General features: G+C 42.8%; 1 protein-coding gene across 1 annotated transcript; it reads right to left on the reverse strand.

Moving 5' to 3' along the window:
- Nucleotides 1–1,938: 1,938 nt before the first annotated feature.
- On the reverse strand, nt 1,939–23,864 carry TSEN15 (tRNA splicing endonuclease subunit 15). Its single transcript, XM_048482468.1, has 4 exons — nt 23,687–23,864; nt 16,378–16,459; nt 15,212–15,347; nt 1,939–2,303 (listed from the first exon to the last, which is right to left on the reverse strand). The coding sequence occupies exons 1-4, from the start codon at nt 23,837–23,839 to the stop codon at nt 2,108–2,110; spliced, it is 567 nt and encodes a 188-aa protein (XP_048338425.1). The 5' UTR covers nt 23,840–23,864; the 3' UTR covers nt 1,939–2,107.

Below are 23,864 nucleotides of genomic sequence, written 5' to 3' on the forward strand. Positions count from 1 at the left end.
GCTGTGCTTTCCCAAATTGGATCCTAGATGGTTTGAGAAAGTGTGTAGAAATGGTGAGGAGGTATCAGAAAGGCAAAAAATGGAAAACTCAGAGGTGAGGAAGCTGAAAGAAAAACATGGCAGGTCAGCAACCACACTTTTGTGTGAAGACCCTACACAACACTGAATGGGTTTACATTTTATTTTGAGTATTTAGCATTACTGAGTAATAGGCTATGTTCCGAGGCCATGTCAACATTATGCACAGGCAAACTCAAAATTGCCATCAAGCCTCCCAGAGCCCTTCCCCCGCCCAATCACAGTTCCTTCTCCTCTACCCTCACAACCACACAATGAGAAACAAACCACCCACTTTGGGATCCTGACCCAGAGTTTGAGAACTACTAGCCCAAACAAAGTGGTAAAATGGAACACGCCAAATAAGGCTGCAGAATGCATTTTGAAATGTTTCCTTTTGCAAAAGAAAACTTGCTCCTGAAGCCAACATGGGAAGCAAAGCTTTCTCCCTTTCTATTGCTTTCTATTGGAATGCAGGTTTTTTGTATACAAGAACATTCAAACAAGAAGAAAAGAGCTTGGATTTATACCCTGCCTTCTCTCCTGCAAGGAGACTCAAGGCAGCTTACAAACTTCTTTCCCTTCCTCTCCCCACAACAGACACTTTGTGAGGTAGGTGGGGCTGGGAGAGTTCCAAAGACCTGTGACTAGCCCAAGGTCACCCAGAAGGAATGCAAGAGTGGGAAAACAAATCTGATTAATCAGATAAGAGTACATCGCTCAAGTGGAGGAGTGGGGAATCAAACCCGGTTCTCCAGATTAGAATCCATCTGCTCTTAACCATTACACCACGCTGGAAACCATCCCCCAAAGAAGTGGCGCATCCCACTCTACCTCCTCAATATTTTACCCTCATTTTTGACCAGCATAAATCAGGCCTTGACCATGACCAAAGTCTTAAAAGTCAGCAGCTGAAAAGCATAATAAGGGGAGTAACCTGCCCAAGTTTCTGCTCATTTTCAGGGAGAAAAGGGTTAAACAATCTGGTGCCTCTAAGGCAATAAGCAGGACCAACCAGGTTTCACTCTTGTCAAAATATGGCTCCAATCAGAATCTAGTCACCAACCAGGAATTTTAAATGGTGGGTTTAGGAAAGTGGTATAATGCCAAAGAGTCCACCCTTCAAAGTCAGGTGAACTGATCTTGGTCATCCAGAGATCAAGTATAATAACAGATTTCCAGGTGCCATCTGGAGATTGGCAACCAGTGAGCATGATACCTGTGTCTGGAAGCAATGTCTACATGTATGTTCCCTGCCCACAATCAGGGGCACTGTTTTTTTAATGTTATTGTTCATGGGGGAGGAGTGTGTACATCGACACTGTCTCCATGCTTTGGTGTTATACTCATGTGCTGGTGATCACAAGGGGGTAGAGACAGCGCTGGCCCTCTCTGTTCATTCAAAAAGCTCAGGGCTGTGTATAGACGGCTCCCGCATCACACCACTGGTCTATCGAGCTTGGTTCTGTCTGCTCTGACTAGCAGTGACCCTATATAAAAGTATTGTGATGATTAATAACTTCAGCTTCAGTCCACTAGGTTAGGCAATGCTTTTTTGGAGCCTCAATAGAGGGAGAAGAGTGATGTCATCTTTTTTTCCAGCTGCTGCACATCTGTATCAAAAGGGAAAGTGTGGAATGTCTGCTTCTGAATACAAACTTTGTCCAACACCCCTAAACAGGTGCTACAATTGCTTTAAAACCAAACGCATGGGGGAAATCTGCTAAAACAAGCTGAGGCCTTTGTAAAATTAAGTGCTGTTCGGTACCTAGGGCGCAATTATCGAGTCAGGAACAAAGGCTCGCAAATTCCTTCTGCTTCAGTAACATGCCTGCAAATATAACTTTACCTGCCTAAACTGAATGAGGAGGAGAGGACAGATTCTTGAACTGGCCCATGACCTCTTTGAGGTCCCATTTTTTATTGCAAAATATGCATTTCGATGTCTTGCCAATTCTCAGGACTTAGCAAGGATTTGCAAAGCAGATGTTGAACCCGAATGCACTTTTATCCATTGACATAACACATTTTCAGACTGGCTGCGGCTCTCTCATCTCAAGAGCCGCTTTCTTTTTTTCCGCCACTGTTTATTGTCCAAGTCTTCAGGGTCATCAGGAGGGTCGGGCATGGCAAAACCATCTGTCAGCTTATAGTACACTATTGTCGAATCTGACTCAACTATAGCCAGGGTGACGGACATCGGGGAATCGGACACAGTATGTGTTCTCTTCATGATCTGCCTTATCCTGAAAGAAAACAACAAAAAAGGTCAGCTGTCATGATTCAAGATCATGCAACTTTTGTTCAAATTTCACTCGAAGCCAACCTAGTAAAGAGAACAAATGTACACTGCTGCTATCAAACTCCGGGGGTTGGGCGGTATAAAAATCCCATCCATCCATACATACATACATACATACATACATACATACATACATACATACATACATACATACATACATACACACATAAATGTGGGTTGCCAACTTGGGAAGGGGAAGTACGCTACCGTGTTTCCCCGAATATAAGACAGTGTCTTATATTAATTTTTGCTCCCAAAGATGTGCTATGTCTTATTTTCAGGGGATGTCTTATATTTCTGTATTCTGTTCGTCAGGCATGCTTCCAAACAAAAACTTTGCTACGTCTTACTTTTGGGGGATGCCTTATATTTCGCACTTCAGCAAAACCTCTACTACGTCTTATTTTCCGGGGATGTCTTATATTCGGGGAAACAGGGTACTAGGTGTGCTAAGTTTTCATCTTTTGCTGGTAAGGCTACTGCGATTTTAAAACTGCAATACTGTAAGAAATGGTAGAAGCACTGTGGTGTAGGGTTGCCAGGCAACGGCTGACAAATTGTGGGTGGGTGGGGCCACACAGGGCTGCCTGCTGCTTTGCATGCGGTACTGCATCATTTCCAATAAGAAGGTGAAGAAAAGTTCGAATTCATACCCCACTTTTTGCAGCCATAGGGAGTCTCAAAGCAGTTTTCAAACTCCTTGTTCTTCCTCTCCTCACAACAGACACCTTGTGAGGTAGGTGGGGCTGAGAGAGTTCTGAGAGAACTGTGACTAGCCCAAAGTCACCCAGCAAGCTCCATGTGGAGGGCAGTGGAAACAAACCTGGTTCACCAGATTAGAGTCTGCTGCTCATGTAGAGAAGAAGGAAATTAGACCTATTTCTCCAGACTAGAGTCCACCAGCTCTTAACCATTACACCATGCTAGTAAAAACCAGAAGTGAAAAAGAGAAATTAGAGTCATGGTCCAGCTGGACTTAGCTACGCCAGGGGGCCCTGAGGACTCCTCAGATGAGGAATTAGACTCTGGCATCACACCCTTTCCTCAGCCACCAACAGAGGCACCAGAGAAAGTTCATGCAAGACAAGACTCAGAGCTGCAGCTACCCTTTGTCAATTCCAGTAAGAACTTCCAGGAAGTTCTTGTCGTGTTTTTATTTTTCTCCCACAGCCACTCTGAATGGGGACAGCCAATGGGACTTGAAGGCTGGCAATCTCCCACCAGAACCTTGGCAGCCCAACTGTGGTATAATGGTGTTGGACTATGGTCTGAGAGACCTCAGTTCAAATCCCCCCACCGAAGCTTGTTGGATAGCCATGGATGAGCCAGTCACATGCTCAGTCTAACCTACCTCACAGGGTTGTTGTGAGAATTGAATGGATTTTTGCCTGAGAAAATCTTGCCATCCAGGGCTGAGCTTTCCCATCTACTCAATTTCCACCACTAGATACAGGTCTGTGAAAGAACTTGAAAGCTGGGCCACTATTGTTAATTAGTGGTTATTTGGTGTTTTTATTATTATAGGAAGCTTTATGTTGGTTAGCCTCCTTAAATGTTCTTTTGAACAGAACAGGCAAAATATAAATAAATGATTACACTGAGACAGAGGCTGGTTATACACTGTGCTGTGCCCTGCAGTGAAGGAATGTTTCCTTTGAGGCAGAGATTTCTGTACTGATGTGCTGTATGTTACGGTGCCACAGATGCCGAAATCTCTGCGGTTAGTGAGAGTGAGGAAACCCTGATGTTTTCTCTCACTTTGGGGTTTCCACTCCATCTGATCGTTCCCTCCTCCCCACTGCCCACAGGCATTTCCGGGGATCTACAGCTGTCCTCTGCAAAAAGCAAAAAAATATCAATATAGCATAGAAATAATATAAAAAATTAAAGGTCTTTAAAACAAAACTAGCAATCTTGGACGACTGGCAGCGACCGAGAGGTGGGGGCAGGAAAGCTGCACAATTGGCAGTGGGGCACCTCCTCGTGTACAAACACAGAAATGCAAAGAGACCCCACTACAACCCCACTGTGCAGTAAAGAGCCCCAAGTAAAACATTCCATACATAATTGAACAGAATTACTGGTCCAGGGTCTCCCAGCAAGCTTCCATGGAACAGTGGGGATTTGAAACAAGATTTCCCAGTTTCTATTCAGACACTGTAACCACTACACCACGCTGGCTCTTATTACGTATGCACCCTCCTCCCGCTTTCAGGAACAATTTTAACTCCAATCCAATACGCTCACAGAATGAGCAGTCCAGAGTATAGGCCTTCACTCAGTTATGTGACAGCTAGGTCTTCGTACTCTAATCCACAAATAACAAACTCTGGTCTCCTGCCTTACAGATAGCTACTGTGCTTTAGAACAGGTTCTTCAACTTTCCAGACCCAGGAGCCAGGGGGCCTCATGGGACCTACTCAGTTCCAACCAGTAGTAGGGCAGAGACATATGAGAAGAGAATCAAAGTTATGACCTGTTTGGTGGGAAGGGGGAGATCCACAGAGAGAGCATTTGAAACCTGACTGATAGGTTATATAGATGATCTGGCTGGAGATAACGAGGGAGTCAGAGGAGGAACTACTTTGCTAAAGAGGAATACTCTTTGCTGATGAGTTACTAATTTTGCCTTCTTTGCTCTTCCTCTTAGGACCAAACTAGACCATAGTGCATCCCTGAGGATGTGACACCATTTTAAGCTTTGTTTTTAACCTTTCAGAACTCTATCCTGCTGGAAACTATGACACAGGAGGATGAGGGGCTCCTGCCTCTCCCCCCACCAACACATGTCATTTTGACTCTTGAAAATGTGTTCTAACACCCACTATAGGCCTTAACCCATATATTAAAGACCACTGATTTAGAAGACCCCTTGATATCCATAAACTATAGGTTTATGTCTCACTCACAGCAGTCAATGTGTGTCTGTCCTATTCCATGTGGGGCTTGAATGCACATTAATAAAAAAAACAACACAGTTCTCTCTACATAAAAAACTAGAATGTCAGAGGAAAATGCTAGAACTCTTTACATCAATGTTTTCTGCCTGAAGGGATATTTTTAAATAAAGGGAACATTACCAAATGAAGCTCTAATTTTTCCTGCAGTTTCCACTATAAGCATGGACACAGAAGTAAGAATTAAGTTACAGTAGAAGCTTAACGACAAACACAGAAGAAATAGAGTTGCTTTAAAAGGAAGAGACTCTAGAGATCATACTGCAAACTGATAGTGATAGAGTATACAAGAGAATTTCAAAAGAAAATCAGCTCGTGTTTCGTAGATTATAGCAAAGCTTTTGACTGTGTGGATGATTAAAACTGTGGCTGTTTTTTTTAAAAGCATATGTCACGGTATCTGATTGTTTTGATGAACAACCTGTACTTCAGATAAGAAGCTACTGTTAGGACAGAATAAGGAGAAACAGAATGGTTTCCAGTTGGCAAAGGTGTCAGACAATGAAGTATTTTATATCCCTATCTCTTCAATCTATATACAGAAGATATCATAAAGAAAGCTGGATTAGATTTAGATGAAGTGAAAAGTGGCAAAGGAACATTAACTATTAAAAATATGCAGATGATATCACATTACTGGCAGAAAATAGAGAAGACCTGAAATTACTAAAGGTTAAAGCAGAAAACTCCAAAGCAGGACTCCAGCTGAACATCAAAAAGACAAAAATAATGGCTACTGAGGTATTACTCAGCTTTAAGGTTGACAATGAAGAAATTGAAAATGTTCAAAATTTTCTCTTCCTGGGCTCCATCATCAATCAAAAGGGAAATTGCACCCAAGAAATCAGAAGGAGACTGAGACTAGAAGGGTAGCCATGAAGGAGCTAGAAAAGAGTCTTAAGTGAAAGGATGTCAAGTTCATTGATGCCACAGTATTCCCCATTACCTTGTGTGGGTATGAAAGCTGACAAATAAAGTAGATTTCTTTGAAATGTGGTGTTGGAGGACTGTTTTACAGATCTGTGGGCAGTCAAAACAACAAATGAGTGGGTTCGAGATAAATCAAGTCTGAACTCTCCCTAGAAGCTCTCAAGACTGAACTGAGGCTACCATCCTTTGGTCACGTCATGAGAAGACAAGAATCACTGGAAGAGACAATGATACTAGGAAAAAATGAAGGCAGAATGAAAAGAGGATGACCAAATATAAGATGGACTGACTATCAAAAAAACTACAGCCCTCAGTTTGCAAGACCTGAACAAGGTGGTTAACCAGTGGTGTAGCACCAAGGGGGTGGGTGTGTGTGCGTGCAATGCACCAGGCGTGCACCGGTGCGGGGTTTGTTCTGGGAGCATTCCAGGGTGTGGCTGAGGCGTTCTGGTGTGAACGGGGGCAGGGCAGGGGGCGCATGCGTGCCCCAGGCGCAGTTCCCTCTCACTCCGGCCCTGCAATAGGACATTTTTGGAAAACATTAATTCATAGTATTGTCATAAGTCAGAAGTGCCTTGACACACACATAGCTTACTTAAAGTACAGACATTTAATAGATAAAACCCAATTACTGAAAACAGGATGCAAGGAAAAAAGAAAAGCGGTAATAGAGAGACTGATTCGATAGGGTTGATTTTATCCACCTATTTCAAGAACAGCTAAATACATGTAAGATTTACACAATCTGCTTAACTAGTCACAATGTTACTGGGTATATCAATTATGAGGCAGTCCTTTTTATGCTAGATGAGGAAGAAACCACATAATCAATCTGCAATTTACTCACTGCATCTTAATTATTATCTATTATGTCAACAGGCTGAGAACCTCAACAGGGCAACACATTGGAGAAAGTAGATCAGATTTAATGGATGGCGTCACATTGCCAAATGCAACAATTCTTCCTCCAAAAGTGAAAAGGGAACACAGCTCCTGTGGAAGGATGCAGAGGGTCACTTTGCCTGGCATTTCCAAAGCTTACAATGGAGCCTGTTGATGGATTTTTTCCCCTCCTCAGCAAGATTCACAGCCCTCTTTTATGGCAGTTTACCCATGGGTTGTTTGCCCTGGCTTGCATGTTACTGGGAATTGGGGTTTTCTCCTACTTCTTCACAGGCTGAATCCCCACCAGGAAATTCAATCTAGATCAAACCAAGTTTGAAAATAAACTGCACCTTTTCATTGAGGTTTCAACCTCCCCACCTCAGTATGTTTTCAGTGAAGACATCTTGGCCTATCTCGGATTCAAGAAATGTAACAATCCCCACTACCATGCAATCGGCTTGGCGGGTCTCTCCTGATTGGCTGTCGTGCCATGTTGGGGTGGGACCTTTTTTTTCTCCTGCAAAAACGTACTCACGTTATGACGTCATCATGTCAGCATGTCTCCCCTGCCCAAGTTTCTGGTTGGTTATCGTTCTCTCGCAAGGACAGCACCGTGCGCACCAATTGGTTGTAAGGCATTTGCGTCACGCTCCATGGTGAGAAATTTGAATCAGGATTAATCCCCTGATCCTCCCCTCCAAACTGGATCAAAAACATGTTTTTTTAAAAAAGTAGCAGTTCAGCAAAGACGTGGTATAAGGGGGAGAATGAGCACCAGAACCGGAATGAATCCTTGTTCGTCGATCAGTGAGAGGGGAGTTCTTCCTGAATCCTTGATAATTCGCGTATCACACAATTAATTGACCATGGGGAATCGGCCACAGTATCATGGAGCTTCTGTATACCTTCTGGGTTTTCTCTGTTTTTTCCTCTGAACCTTCCAAAATCTTCTTTGTTGCAATATTTTGGGGGAAATGGTAGCAAAGCCCAGGTGGTCCCCACATGTATAGGAAAGTCCTGATCTTCCTAGTCCCACCTATGTCAGTACCATTGTCACTGTTCCAGTTCTTCTTGGCAGCAATCCCTCTCCCACAAGAGGGCATTTTTAAAAAGAGGAGCAATTAACAAATTGTTGTAGTGTTATAAAGTTATAACAAACAACCAGGTTCTCTGAATTCTCAACTTTCAGATCTCCCCTTTGTTGGGGAGATATGCCTTTCCCCTTATATCTCCTCAATAAAAGCAGCTAGAAGCTTACTTTTTAAAAAGCACAAACTGGAAATCGAGAACCTGCTAGATAAATTGGTAGGCGTTAGAACACTATAGCAATATGTCAAGTTCTGATTTAAAAAAAAAAAAACCCTGAAAAAGCCCTTTGTGGAAAGCGGCTCCATGGGCTGCTAGGGCAAGGAAAATGAAGGCAGCCCTGCAATATGAAAGCCCCATTGCTTCCATGCTGTATCAGCAGTCATGACCAAAGCAGGGAAACCACACAAATCCATTCCCATGTGGAAAACACCTTAACACAAAAGTAAGAGATAATTCAGGACCTATTGGCCTCGTTTCCCTTCGTGTTCTGAAGTAACTCTTACAGCTTGGTCATTAGTTCCTAGGCAGGTAACCAGATGTCTCAATCAACACTAGACTCCCTTGTGCACACAGAATGGAGGACCACTACTGGGTACAGGTATGCTGCAGGCAGAACGTACCTGGTAAACTGCTAGCAATTAATTTTTCCATTTGGGGTCAATTTAATGAATGCCGCCAAGAACAAAGTGGATACTACATTGGGCATACAAATATGTCATCTGGTTGCCACATACCCACTCTGCACAGGATATGGGTTAGAGGCTTTTCTTTATGGTATGCATCTTTGGAATTAAGATAAATCTGAACCAGAGCTTCAGCTGCCTCGAGGGAACATTGCTGGGACAAACGTGCAGAATTTCCCAATCAAGTCTGCTTCTGCACAGGCTATTTGTAAAGGAAACAGAGGGGAAGATCCGACTGTGGAGCTCTTTTTCAGTGATCACACAGAAGGCATTGTGTGCAGCACATCTGCCGTGAATGGAGATATTGACAAATGGCATGTCAAGCTGATAGCACAACGCACACGTGCCAAGAGGCTTTTCTACTTCAAAAAGCACTGCAGGGCCAAGAACGGAAATACCAGTGAGAGAAGGATAGAGAGACAGGTGCTCTCTCTCCATATAGCCCATATTATTTTCAACCTTTCCTCCTCGGAACTTCTAAGAGCCAGCACAAGACAACACAAGAGTATGATAACTGGGAGAATCCAAATTTCAAGAGTCTGATTGTGATGGAGGGTTTTCCCCCCAATCATTTGAGCTCTCATGGAAGAGCAGAAAGTGGATGGCAGTGCGAGAAAATATCTTTTTCTGAATTAGACATCTAAAGAATGTAAATGTTGAATTTTTTCGCTTGCATGCAAGCAGTCACATAAACACAGTTATAATCCCAGACTAGCCACCAAGTTGTAGCACAAATAAAGAAGAATCTTGCTAAATCTCTAAAAGCTAACTCGCTTTTTTAATTCTAGCATACGCTTTTGTGGAACTAGAAGCCACTTTGACAGAGGCATGTGACCAAGCAGGGTTAAAGGCATTAGAAGGGTTAAAGACTACGCTGGCCAGGCAGTGAAGAAAGAGATCACAGTGAAGAAAGAGATGAAGAAAGGGCTCAAAGAAGTGCCCAATTTATAACAATGAGCATTTCTGTGCCAGATGCCCAATGAACAGAGCTCAGATGAGGGTGCCAGACCAAGATGCCACTGTTATTGCAAGTTATTTTTTATTTCCTGTTCAAAAGAGCATTTATAATAAAGCATGGTTTCATGTTCCCTCTTGAAGCATGCCATTTGCACTCATTACAATCATTACATTGCAGAATGACCCTTTGCTCTGCTTTCCAGAATAGTAGTGGATGGTTCAGATCCTGCTAAGGGCAAAGTCTTCCATTAGCATGTCTGGCTTCCAAAGCTCCAGCCTCAGGGATATTTGGGGGGTGGGGGGGGAGGTCCATCTTGCAGATGTTTCTCACATTGCATTCTTGCTTCAATGTTTGTTTTTCCTGTCCATTTATGTTTTCTTTCATTTTGCAGGCCACGACCACTACCTCTCTAGGAAAGTCATTTCATTGTCATGGAACAGGGGAACATGGAAAGTTGCACATTTTTCACCAATGACAGGTAATTGGGGCAGGTGCAGAATGAATTAAGCAAATAAAGTACCCTTTATATGAGACTCTTCTGTCTTTTTGAGATGTCAGAGTCATCCTCGGGCAAACACTGATGTGGACCAAGCAACAACAGGCCAATCTCAGACAGCAAGCCAGTGTCCTTATCTCTCCTGGCTAGGAATCCTAAATGTGAAGTAGAAAACCTTACCCATGCCCATACGACAAAGGAAGCAATGTGCTATACTGATCTGCACATATAGGTCCAATGTCCCCTAACCCTTTCCACAGCAGAAAAAAGGGAGAAAATGGTGCAAACAAGTCCTATGTGCCCAGGACTGCAAGTTGCGTGCCTGAAATAGCAACAAACTTCTGTGAAGACGCTAGGGGTGGCAGTGGGGTAGGGAATCAAATTCTCAGGAACTATTGTTGATTAAAGCCAATTGGCCATGCTGCCAGGGGCTGATGGGAATTGTAGTCCATGAACATCTGGAGAGCCACAGGTTGCAGACCCCTGGCCTATAGGCATTCAGATGACAGAGGGGCCCAAGATAATAGCATTCCTTCATACAAAAGAACTGCCTTCATAAAGACAAACCTCTGCTTGCAATGGGTAGAAACACAGCTGCCTGCCATGCTTGAACACCCACTTCCTGCTCCTCAACTGGAGGCTTCTCCAGGCATTGGTGGCCTCCAATGGGCCGAGCAAGGTGGAGTTTATTTCCTCTCCAGAAATGGAGATACTAAAGGGACAAAAGCGCTATTCTTAGAAAATTTAAGGTCCAATCATCCTTCAAAGAGCCTTCCTTCAACTTAAAGGGCTTTTTTTTGGAGGATGAGCCACTTAAGTGGGAGGAAGGCTTCCAACTTTGCCCAGTAGAGTGGTAACAGAGGCAGTAGGATCCACCCCACTGATCACATTTCTCCAATGCACCTTGCTCTAGAAAGCTGAAAAACAAAAATATTGATCTGTAACCTGCTCTGAAGCTGGCAAAAACAGCTCAGATGTGGTAAAAAGTTAAAAGATATGTGAATACTTGGCCCTCAGTTTAAAAACCCTAATTCTTAGAAAGTTAGCATGTCAAGAAGATGGTGAGGACAGTCAGTAGCTTTCCACAGCTGAGATCACTTTGAGATATGGGGCATTCAAGCTTCTTTACGCTTTAAAGTCAGAACAGGGCTGTGGTTCTGCTGAGTTTTGAAGAAGTGCTCCCATGTGCCATAAATTCAAATTCTGAACTTTGGCCCTGAATTCTGCTGCAGAGAAGCAAGGTTGCTTTACTTCAATGGTTGCTTTACAACCAATGCTGTTTACTTCATCATAAGTAGAAGCTTTTCTATAGCCACACAGGCAAACTGACACCAGCTCCTAAGTGAAGTTCCTTAGCAGCTAGGAAGCTAGCTCAGACAGAGCAAGCTTGAGTGAAATCACATGATGCGTATTTGCTCAATAGGAAAGGCTGGTCACAAACTGAACTTTCCATCAATGTAATTCATTCACCCATTCCAAGAATGCATCCCTTTCACTCAGATGCCAAAGACAGAGCAAACAGCATCCCCACCATACAGATTCAAGGAAGCATTGCATGAATGAATAACTACAGGGAACGAGCAGAAGATGCATACATTATAGAATAACCTCCAGTAATACAAAGTGGTTTCTACACAGATTTGCAGGAGCCTACCCAATGCCTAGGGGAGTTAGCAGGTCACAGTTTCTAACTGTGACCAACAGAGATCTGGAAATTATTGGAGGAGATATGAGTCTCATAAGGGCAGATTCCAGAGTCGTGTGTATTTCATAGTTTGGCTTCTGCATTATATAAGTAGGAAGTGGGGAAGATCTTGCTAGCTGGCTAACAGCTGCTCAGTGGGATTTGGCTGAGTTTGTTTCTTCTCTGCCAGAGTTACTTGAAGCTTTGGTGTTCCCGGAGGTTTGAACCAATGTGGAAAAGCCAAAGAGTTCTTCTCCTTCACAGCTATTATCCTGAGGGTCATAGCCTTGAGAAATCAGACTTTTGAGGAAGATCTGTTAATAGAGAGTGAGAAGAAGACTAGGTCTGCAGAAGTCTTTCTTCTTTTTCCCTGTTTGTTTGTTCTTTGATTGGGGTTTGTTTTTGGATGGGGGCAGGTTGTAATGTAAGATCCTTTTGATCCCCATTTGGAAAAAAGCGGAATATAAATAATTAGAACTCACACAATAGAAATAAAACTGATACAAGATCCAAACACTAGCCCTTGAAAAACTTCAGCTCTCTCATTTTCAAAATCCACCTTGCAAAAAGGGCACAACACTGTATTTACGGTTGCCAGCTCTAGGTTTTCCTGGAGATTTGGAGGTGGAGACTGGGGTGGTAGGGGCCTCAGCAGGGTATAGGCTTGCCACAAAGACCACCATTTTCTCCAGGGGACCTGATTTACATAGGCTGGAGATCAGCTGTAATTCCAGAAAATCTCCAGGCCCCACCTGGAGGTTGACAAGCCTAACTGTACCACCAAATTGAAAGTCAACGGGTATATTCGTACATAATCCTGTTTGCAGAGTAACGAGCAGAATGTAACTTTGTGCGCCACTTTATATGAACAGTTATCTTGCTAAAGATCAGCCTTTTTAACTTCAGAAATCATAAACAAAAGAGAACGTTGTGGAACTTTGCTTCAGGGGGCAGTGGGAGTTGGGCCTTACCCTTTTGGGGGCCCATAGCATTGAACCCCCTGAAGCAAAGTTCCCCAAACCTGGATGGTGTCATCCAGAGACTCTCCTGAAGATACCCTGAAAGTTTTGTGACTGTACCTGCAGAAATGTGCACCCCACAGCCCTCCACCAGAAACTCCACATTGACAGCAATGCAGCAAAGTCACTGTGCAGAACAAAGGATCTCACAAACGAGCGGAGCAACACCAACCAAACCCGGTCACACATTCCAGAACACACACAATGCTTGCTGGAACTGGTTGCTTGGGCACACAAGCCTCTTTCTGTGGCTGGCTTCTTAGGGCACCTTCAAGCACCTCTGAGGATGCCAGCCAGCCACAGATGCAGCTCAAACGAGGGGAGCAACAACTACCAGACCCCAAACACACAGGCCAGAACACACACAACACTTGCAAGAATTAGCCATGTGACAGCAATTTCTATTGATATGATATTCCCTCATACCACAGTGATTTCTCAAAAGGAGGAAGTCGCACAAAGAATTCATTGAAGTGTTACTTAACCTTTATTGCACCCTTACAACTCTTTTACACATAAAAACACATAATATACACAAATACACATAATATACACAGCCATGAAAACCCCCCACAACCAGTTGTTCACTGAGGTATCTCAGAACTCTTCCACCATCTCCCTTGCCCACACAGATCCCTAACTCCTACAGAGCCTCCTCCATCTCTAAAAGTGTTGCCAGACACCATAAAATACACTGTGGCCCTGAGTCTGCTACTAAACAGACACAAAAACAACATGCAACAGTGGGCCAGTCAGAAAACCATAAGCCACACTTCGGAAAACCACTTAAACTGGAAATATTACACAACAGAGACTCCAACGTCCCTGTGGGTGAGCTTGGCCTAATCCCAGCTCTCTCAGAACTCTCTCCATTCCAGCAAGGAATTCCAGACAAGTGAATTGAAATACTGAAAACTCTGTACAACAGCACTGTATGCAAGACAGCACAATTCCCCCCCCCCCAGCTGAGCTGTGATTCCTGCCAGCTGGGTTTTTTTCCTTTTTAAAAACTTTTTTCCTTTTTCGGACGAACCCCATGGGTTCGGATGGGGGGGCTCAGTCCAAACCATGGGTTCGGACGGGCCGAGCCGCCAACTCTAGACACTAAACAATCATTCATATAAAACAAGAGGCAGGTACCGTGTTCCCCCGAATATAAGACAGTGTCTTATATTAATTTTTGCTCCCAAAGATGTGCTATGTCTTATTTTCCGGGGATGTCTTATTTTTCTGTGTTCTGTTCGTCAGGCATGCTTCCAAACAAAAACTTTGCTGTGTCTTACTTTCGGGGGATGCCTTATATTTCGCACTTCAGCAACACCTCTACTATGTCTTATTTTTCGGGGATGTCTTATATTCGGGGAAACAGGGTAGGTATTCCTAAATTTCCTGAAGAGGGAGGAAACATGTCTAAAGTCTAAAGGCGACGGCAACAGGGGTGTTCTAGGTCATAATCCTGAGCTCAGAATATATCCTTCAGTGCTCCATTTATGAAGTCTTAAGTGTAAATTGCTACTGAATGTTCAGTAGGCTTAAAGTCCTATGCACAACCAAACAACTGTTCTCAAAGTCAGAACACCGACAACATAGTGTTAGAACCATCTAAGTCCATTAACTTCAGCTGGTTTAACAAGATGTAACTGTTTGAAATGGCCCTGCAAACAAGTTAAAAAAGAGAGAATTATGTGATCCTTTTGCATATTAACATCCTTGCCCCCTAACAATATGAATCTGCTTCTTCTATTTATTATGCACAAGTCTGAAATATTTTAAAATTAGGAATGTTTCCCCAAAATTCACCTATTTCTCATTTACTATTACTTGATCTTCATATATATTTTTTCTCTTGTCTTTCTCTCAAAATTCGAACCAAGGAACTCTACACTGTGCCTCGAGAAAAGCTAAATTCTGCAAAATGTATTAACTGTGCAAAACAATTCATTTTGTTTTGCATAAAAGAGTGATGTGGAAGTACAAGAAGCTGGGCAGACCACTGAATCCATGTCCACAGCTACCGGAAATCTTATCAACAATGCATCTGGCTTCTACAAGTCGACAGAGCAAAACTACAACATGAAATCAGCTCTGAACATCCTCAGTTTTGTCTAGCTGCAAACTCAAAGGCAAAGTGCTCCATGAATACTTACTTACCTCTCATGACTAAACGACACATGGACTGGAGTTGGTACCACTACTTGTAAATCATCAGTTTCTCTCTCACGCCCATGAAGACATATCAGCTGGAATTCTGCGAGTCCAACATAGGAGACCTCATGCCAGTTTCTAGCTGATGCAACGGTCAATGCAGAGTGGTACATTAGAGACCAGACCAAAATGAAAATAAACAGCAATCAGATGTTATGGACCCATTTATGTTATGGACCCATTTATGGACCTATTTTCACCCTTACAACCTTTTAACAATTTGATATTCAAAGACAGCACTTTGCTAGTACATTTTTCTTTTCCCTTGCCTCTGAAAAGCTCACATGCCATTCTCCTGGGCAATACCAGCTAAGCTCTCTTTAGCAACCCATCACTTTGATTCTCAACGAGTGGCAATAGCTATCATGTTCCAATGAAATCAACAAGAAGCCTATAAAGATCTGGATGAAACTTCATGGAACATAGAGGATCAGGACTTTCCCAGGTCCCCTTCCAGTGCCCTTCTAATAAACATGGGACTAAACAGATTACATACAACTGTTGAGATTTTTGTGTACAAACACTCCGGGAGAGACCTGGTTGAGCAGGGACAGTGCTGCTGCCATACTGCCCCACTGCCACCAGAGGGCTTTTCAGCAGTGCAGGGAGGCAAAAATATAAAACAAACCTCCCTGCCACCAGAAAGCCCTGCATTGAGCAACATGGAGTTATGCCACCAAAAGGGTGGCGTAAATCAGAGTCCCATGCCACAGTGAAACAGGACAATGCCTCCATAACACCTCCACTACATTGGCAGGGCCACACAGCGCTCAGTGCCACTTAGAGGGCTGCACTGGCTGCCTGCTGGCATATTTGCCCCTCTGCTACACTTAGACCTGCAGAGGGCAAATCTACTGGCGTGGCCCCCCACCACTTTCAGGAGTTGCTTCAGCCCCTTCCCCACCCAATTTGGATTGGGCTGTAAATCCAATATTATGGAGGCTAAGTGGACCTGGGGATAGGTTCCAAAATCCCAGCTTCACGTGGGTTCAAGATGCATATGCATTTCCTTCCAGCACAAGAATGACATTCTTGGCACTCTTCTTATTCCAGAACAAAATGTCTTAGTTTATTTCAGAGATTGCCCTGAGAAAGGACCTTAATTAGCTTACCTTCTAAGAGGTCCAAGTATACTAAGAAAGCGGTATACACACAGCCGCTGTCAGCCACATCCAATGACATCATCTTTGTCAGCTGAAACACACAAAAAGCAAGTAATGGGTCTCTTGCAGGAAGTGTGGGAGAAATCATATTGCATGGAATAAAATGCAAGCTGAACATTATCCACAGGCTTTGGATATGTTTTCCCACAGACTCCAGAGACTTCTGGCAGAAACCCAAGCAAAGCACAACATGCACAAATTCTTTTGGAAAAAATAAAACAAAATACATAGCCTGTTGAAGAATTTATTGCTAGATACAGCCTGTTGAAAGACTTACAGGCAATTAAAAAAACAGTAAATTTTTCTTTCCAAATAAGCATTTTAAAGAGTCAATGTGTGTATGTGTGCAGGGTTTGGGGCTTGCGGGAAGGAAGAACTATTGCACTAAATGCATTGCACAGAAACAAGCTAAGTTTTCTTGTGAGTCTTTTGGAAAACAGACTATTTTATTCCTGTGTTCTGGAGAATACCTGGATGGGGGTGTGGGAAGCCATACCCAAATACAGGCCTGGAATGGACATTTTCCAGCCAAGGCATGGAAGTCCATACTGGAACCAGAATGGGAACAAGAGCTGCTGCTGGAGCCATGGATTAAGCAGAAATCAATCCCAAACGCAAGAGGCAAACAATGCTGATCTGTTGACCAGGCAATGGGAGATGACCAGTATTCATCTCCCATTCCCCAACTCAGAAACTTCATACTGTATGTCACTAGCAATGGGTGATACTGTACAACTCCAATCCCTTCAATGCCTGAAGGGATCTCCTAATCTTGAGCACACGCTGTCATAGATCAATCCCTAGGTTAAGTCTCCTATGATGTTTAAGCCTTGCAGATCCTGAGATGCATAGCTAGAGTGGTAGCAGAGGTGTACTGCCCATGAGGATGGGGGGGGGGGGGACAGATGACCCCAGGTGCAACAGCGGGGGGGGGGAGAAATCACCTCAACCCCTCCTCCCCTGCGCCAACCCGGCTCGGAAGAGCTGGGTCGGCAAGGGGAAGACACCTAAAGACAGCCAGTCTGCTGCCAGAAAACAAACCTTCCTGCCACCAGGAAGCCCTTCATGGCACCAGAAAGCCCTGCTGCTGTGGCGCCTGACCGGGAGGGGGGGCTCGGGGGGGGGGCGGAGCTGGCCTGCCGCTGCAGTGCCTGTTTGAGCTGCCCCCACCCCCTGCCCCTGAGTCCTGCCTGAGCGTGGGGAGGTAGAGTGTGTGGGGGCGGTTAGAGTCACCCCCAAGCCCCCCTCCAAGTGTGGGGGTGGGAGGGACAGGGGGGCACCTGAAGGAGGTGTTGTCCTCAGGCACCATTTCCCCCCAAGATGCCTCTGTGTGGTAGTAATGTCTGTCAGCAATATTCTGAGGGAAAAGTATAGAGTCTCTGTTGTGCTTGGCACAGTAAAATGCATCAGCCACTTTATAGAGTCTGATCCTTCTGTATATTGAGAATTAAAAGCCAAAAAGCTAAATACTTGAGATGCAAATTTTGCCCTTTATAGGCTTAAACAAGCTAATGCTTTTCCAGACGCCTGACTGTTTGTATTATCCAACTGGCCAAAGTAACTCTATTTCAACATGCCGAACTCCTAAGAGGGTTGTAGCAGTAAAAAGCACATCAGCTCATGGAGTAAGTGCCACATCCTGATAAAGATATGTGAGCACTGCCCTGGTACAGAGAACTATTGTAGAAAGTTCTGCAAAACTTTAAAAGCTTATGCACATTTAATCTGATAAATTCAGATTAGTCCATTTAAACTGACTGCATTGACCAGCTTTTTATTTATTGAACACTTTCTGAGGCTTTATAGGAGGTTTTTTTTTGTCCTAATCTAGAATATTGCTTTTATGCCCAGGAAGCAGAGCTTTGTGAGATTAATTTCAGTCTGCATTTAAGATAATGGTTCTGTCCTGACAACACACAAAATTATGGTTTAATTATTTTATCCATTGCTGTTTTTCTTTATTTTGTTCTTATTATCTTAGCATAATTATTATATCAAACTTTTGAGATGACACAGGCTAGGTGAGTTATCAGTTAGGTCCAGAGTGACTGTGTGAACACAAGCCACTCTATGATTATTTATTTTTATTTATTTAAAACATTTCTATGCTGTCTTTCCACCAAAATAGAGTCCCTAAGCATTGAACATCCAACCATTTAAATGTTTTAAATGGTGTTAAAATATTGATACAATTCAGCAAAAACATGTAAACATACAAACATAACATAGTTAGGGTCTGTCATCAGGTCTGGAACCATGGTTCAAAGTTAATTAATTAATTGGATTTAGTCTTAACAATTATTTTTCTCATATGCAAATACCGACATCTTGTTTTAATTCTGGCTCACAGAGTATAGAATTCTGGCTCACAGGATGCAGAATTCTGGCTCACAAAGTACAGAGAAAATATGATAAAACCGTCATTTGTTGAGGCAAACCAAGATTTAATTGGCCATCTGCAGTCTTAATCCTGATAAAAATAAACCATGGTTTTGTGGCATAATCAAACCACGTCACTGTTTGAAAGATCACTAAATTCAGACAACTATTACTCTTGCCATCCACATTAGTGGTTTTCAGACTTTCAATATTGCTGGAATCCCTTTTACGGTGACATGTCTGCTAAGGAATCCCAGCGTCACTGTCACAGAATCTCACTTCTCTTCCAAGGATGCTGGGAGAATGTGTGTGCATGGGGGAATATTCTACAGAATGCAGTATGTAAAAATGGGGTTCTGGACTTACTGTTAGCCTACATCAGGGTCCCCAGTGTAATGGACACCATGACGTCTGCTAACGTGTTTTCTGGTCCCTGCCAAGTGCTTTTAGAAAGGTGGCATGGCCAGGTGGATCTTTTGCACAGCAAAGATTCTGATTAGACATTGGAGATGACTGTCCAATTCAAAAACACACTGCTTTGGCAGCAGCTGTCTCCATAATACAAGGATCTTCACTGAGTGACTGAAGGTAAGCTGTATGTAAGAGAGAGAGAAATTGAATAATATGTTCATTTAAAAGACATCTGTGATGGGACTCCCCCTCCCCCCCCCCCACACACACATCCTCTTCAGGTAGGGAACCACTCAATGACTTGTCCTGTCAGTTTTTTCATGCCTTTTCCTCTTCAGGGACTGAGGAGCTTCAGAAAATGGAAGTGTTTGATTGAAAGCACTTCCCCTCAGCCCTGTAACACGCCCAGAAGGTGAAGTATGCCCAATGACTTTATTCATTAACCCAGGCAGGCCCAGTTAGACAAGAAGTGGGTGGGGGCAATTTTCTGCCCCCCACGTGACTTGAGTGGGTCCTGCCCATGTTCCCGGATGTTCCCATGGGCCCTACGCCTCTGCTAAGGAGGGATGTTGAGGTTCAGTCACTGGATGCTAAGGAATCAGTGGTGGGATTAACAACCGGTTCGGCGAACTAAATGAAACACTAGCTAGCAGTTCTGCAGGACCGGTGTGAACCGGCTGAATCCCACCTCTGTCTTAAATGCTGTTGATGGGCAGAGTTGAGAGAAGCAGCAAGGAGAAACTGGTTGAGACTTCAGTAAGCAGTTGCAGGGCAGGCACCGGGCTGCCTCCTTGTGTGTGAACAGAGAAATGTGAAGAGAGCCCTCTGCAAGCCCGCTGCAGAGAGAAGAGTCCCAAGTAAGTCTTCTCTGCATAATCAACTGTTGACTACTTCCCTCATAGATGTTTAGTTTTTCACACAAAATTAAGGCAGACAGCACTAAACGCAGGAATGCTCAAGACCAAATAGCTTTTCAAATTATTCTCTCAGGGAGTTAATCTCCTCCCCCTTCTGCATCATACAGTTACTTAGAATTCAGGAGGCCACAGCCAGTCAGGTGGCTCCCCTGTTCTTAGGCCTTTCTGCTTCTCTCTGACTGTACCATATAAATTAAGTGGGGATCAGTGCACATGGTGAATACCAGTACAAAATACACTGCAAAAAGGCTCACAGCAGTTGCTATCTATGTTTAAATAAAGGTTAACAACACTCTTCTGAAAAATTCTCTCGTGTATTGTGTGAATCATCAAATACATCATCAAATACACTTTCAAATGTACAAGAGTTACTGATAGAGTTATCCATAATCTCACTTCTTGGTATGTTGCGGCTGATTCTGCCTCCTGCAGCAGCCATTTTGTGGTTGTGCCCACTACCCTTTGTCAGAATTCCACAGGTACCCATAGCCTCAACAAGGTTGGGGACCATTGGCCTATATCAACTGATGTGACAGAACAGAAATAAACTAATTAATTAAAACTAAGGTACTTAGTCCAGCTGCATGCAGTTGCTGTGTGGGCAACATATGCATTTTTTCCATGCATGTACAACTTTGCTACATGCAAATGCATACTTCAGAAAATCTAGTGTTCCATTCATGGTTCTTGCACAAAAAAATGAACATCTGCAAAGGGCTCATCTTTGTTGACATTTCGATGCCAGGTGCTTTGATGCTAATGTGTCTGAATCTCCCTTCCCTCAGTAATCCTTACTGATTCTGTTTTATTGCCACTGTAGAAACTTTTTGGTACTATTTAAACATTGCTGTTCAGCATTATTGTTCTTAAATTGCGAGTCCTAAGACTCAGTTCACTCTAGGACAGTACTGAAGTTGAGGATGCCCTGTGTTTTAAGGGTGGAAAATTACCACAACTTAACTTTGCCTGAAAGCTTTTTTGATTACTTGTTTGTTTGTGCAAGTAGAACTTTTTGGCACATCAAGAAGAAAAGAGATTTGGAAGATGTTGAGTTTTCAAACCACAGATATTTCTCAGCTGTAGATACAACAAGGTGAACAGACAAATCCAAAATAGTAATTTATAAATGAAAATTAAATTGTCTTGTTATATAGTATCCAATTTTGGTTTGCCAGAACTTAATTATGAGATCATTAGCCTCATCTGGACAAGCATATGTAATCTGAACTCTGAAACATCAAGGAATGACTTGCATATATGAACAGCTCATAAAAGAACTTTCATTTCACTGTTAAATCTCCAAGACACAAGAGAGGTTATAAGCATGGTTTTAGATCTTATTTTTGCAAACAGATGTTAATAACCCAGAACTGTAAATTTAAACAAAAGCATCACAAACCAGATAAATAAAATCTGATTTATGGATAATTTTTTGAGATTCAGTGAAAATATTTATCTGAAAGATGGAAGGCACCTAAACGACCATTTCTGACAACTTGGAAACACTTTCTTGATTTTTGACATCTTAAACTGAAATTGAATTTTAAGATGTTTAATTGTTACACTGTTAAAAGGTGACATGATTTAAGCATTTATTATGAATAATATTTATTAATTAAAATATTTATACCAGTCTTCCTATAGCCATATTCAAGGCAGTTTACAAAATACAATAAAACATAATAATACAATTTTCTCTTAAGTGTCTACTTTCCTTTGCAATTTGGGAGTTTTTCTTTTTAGCTACTCTTGTTTATAGTTGTATAAATGTAATCATCATCAGGAAATTGTATTTTCTTTTGTATTACCTCAGACAAGTGCTTTTTGATTGCATTCAGTTCATACAGTCATAGGCTGGGTGCCATATACGGAGAGACCAAACACCAAGAAATGATGGACAGAGTACATCCAAGTCTAAATGAGGCCTATATTTTAAAAATAATTGAGGAAACAAATTTTAAAAATGCTTTTACCAGTGAAGCATTACATGCTCTCTGTATCAATCCAGTTTCATGGGCCTGCCATTTTTAAAAGCAATTTAAAATGTTGGGTTTCTTTGAGGTCTCTGTTTGCATCTAGGACATTCAGAAAAACACAGAGTAACTACTACAAATAAAGGAATGTAAATATATATTTTATCACCTAAATGTACTGTAATTACTCTGTATGTCCCCCAAAAGTTAGACAGCGCCGGTGCAATCCTATGCAGAGTTATTCCAGCCCAGGCCACTGGCATCAATAGATTTAGAGTGGAGTAACTCTTACTGTCATCCAAAGAGAATTGACCTGGGACATTTGTCTTTTTGTTTAGTAACACCATGAATCACTAAATGTCTCCATCAGTCTCTTCAATCCTGCTATTCTATTCTATTCTATTCTATTCTATTCTATTCTATTCCTTTATGATGATACTTATAAGTTTTCTGAATTCAGTGTGTATGCTATTCCCCTCCCCAAGTCCTCTTCAAAGTCTACGTACGGAGCTGGGTTTCTTGTTAATTTTTGGATAGCCCTAGAATAGTGATATCAGTGATGATAAATGAAGAGAAAGTGGCTGCACACACTATATCAACCATGCGGTCCCTTCACGCTCATTCAGATTCAAGGATATGCTCCTTAACACATGTATTCCCGCTGCCACTTCTAATAGTCAAGGGTAGCCAAAAAGACCCAACAGGAGATGTACTGACTCAATCAAAGAAGCCATGACCCTCAGTTTTCAAGACCTGAGCAAGGATGTTATGGGCCACCATAAGTTGGAAGCAATTTGACAGCTCTCTCTCTCTCTGATTTGAAACCCCATACAGCTAAGGCCACGATTTAATTTCCTACAAACCCAAGAGCAACTCTAGGTCTACAGAAAAATCTGATTAAAAAAAACCAAGGGAGTAAAATAATAAAATGATAGCAGTTACACCTGAACATCTGCATACATTTTTTAAAAATCATTGAGGCAGTATATTGGGTTGCCCTAACAATGCCGTAAAAGTTCCACTGCCAGCAACAGCAGGTGCAACAGGGCAGTTAAACCACTGGTGCTTGCTTCCCCACACCCATTACTTCTCCTATGACAGCAAGGAGATAGACACAAATCTAAAGGGGGGGGGGAGTGATCCAGGAGGAACCCTGATATGGCAGTATCCCCTCTCCTGTTAGATCACACCAAAGGACTACAAAATGTACCAGGCACAGAATAAATTTCCATTTATGGTCAAAGCCACTCGTTACAGAAACTCCTATTTCCATCCAGGAACGCTTTTTAACAAAAACTGAGAAAGGCAACGACTTGCTATTTTTGCTAGATTGAAAAAGCAGATCAAGGCTGCTCTGCCCTCTGCACATGCTCTTAGACAACTCTAGCAAGTCAGAGCATCGCTTTCAAAAAAGCCTTGTGCCCTATACAACTCTATGGAAGTTTGCCGATATTTCTTTGCAGGGATGGGACACTAAAGAGGAGGCTTCGCCTTGCAGAATCTCCGATAGGGTATAGTATTTCGAGGACAGTTGCTTTGAACAGGGAAAGCGGACCCGGACAACTTCACATCACCAACCGTAGGATGAGCAGCCAGCCAGTCTTTTCGGAGGTCCCATCTTCCAGGTTCTGGGGCGTCCTGTTCCTGATCAGACAAACCGGAGTCCCCCAATAACAGACCGCTACTCTTTGCAATTTCGAGCCCAAAAGTACTACTATGCGCTTCTTCCATTCTGGATACTCGTGCCTCGCAGCTT

Source organism: Sphaerodactylus townsendi, unplaced genomic scaffold (assembly GCF_021028975.2).
Source record: "Sphaerodactylus townsendi isolate TG3544 unplaced genomic scaffold, MPM_Stown_v2.3 scaffold_18, whole genome shotgun sequence".
NCBI lineage: Eukaryota > Metazoa > Chordata > Lepidosauria > Squamata > Sphaerodactylidae > Sphaerodactylus > Sphaerodactylus townsendi.

What these genes read in the sequence shown, in the direction of transcription:
- TSEN15 (XM_048482468.1), bottom strand. Translation starts at nt 23,839, where the DNA reads ATGGAAGAAGCGCATAGTAGTACTTTTGGGCTCGAAATTGCAAAGAGT. An exon ending in ATACTTGGACCTCTTAGAAG is followed by an intron (nt 15,348 to 16,377) that starts GTAAGCTAATTA and finishes CCGTTGCATCAG; the next exon opens with CTAGAAACTGGCATGAGGTC. An exon ending in GTGTCGTTTAGTCATGAGAG is followed by an intron (nt 2,304 to 15,211) that starts GTAAGTAAGTAT and finishes GTTTTCTTTCAG; the next exon opens with GATAAGGCAGATCATGAAGA.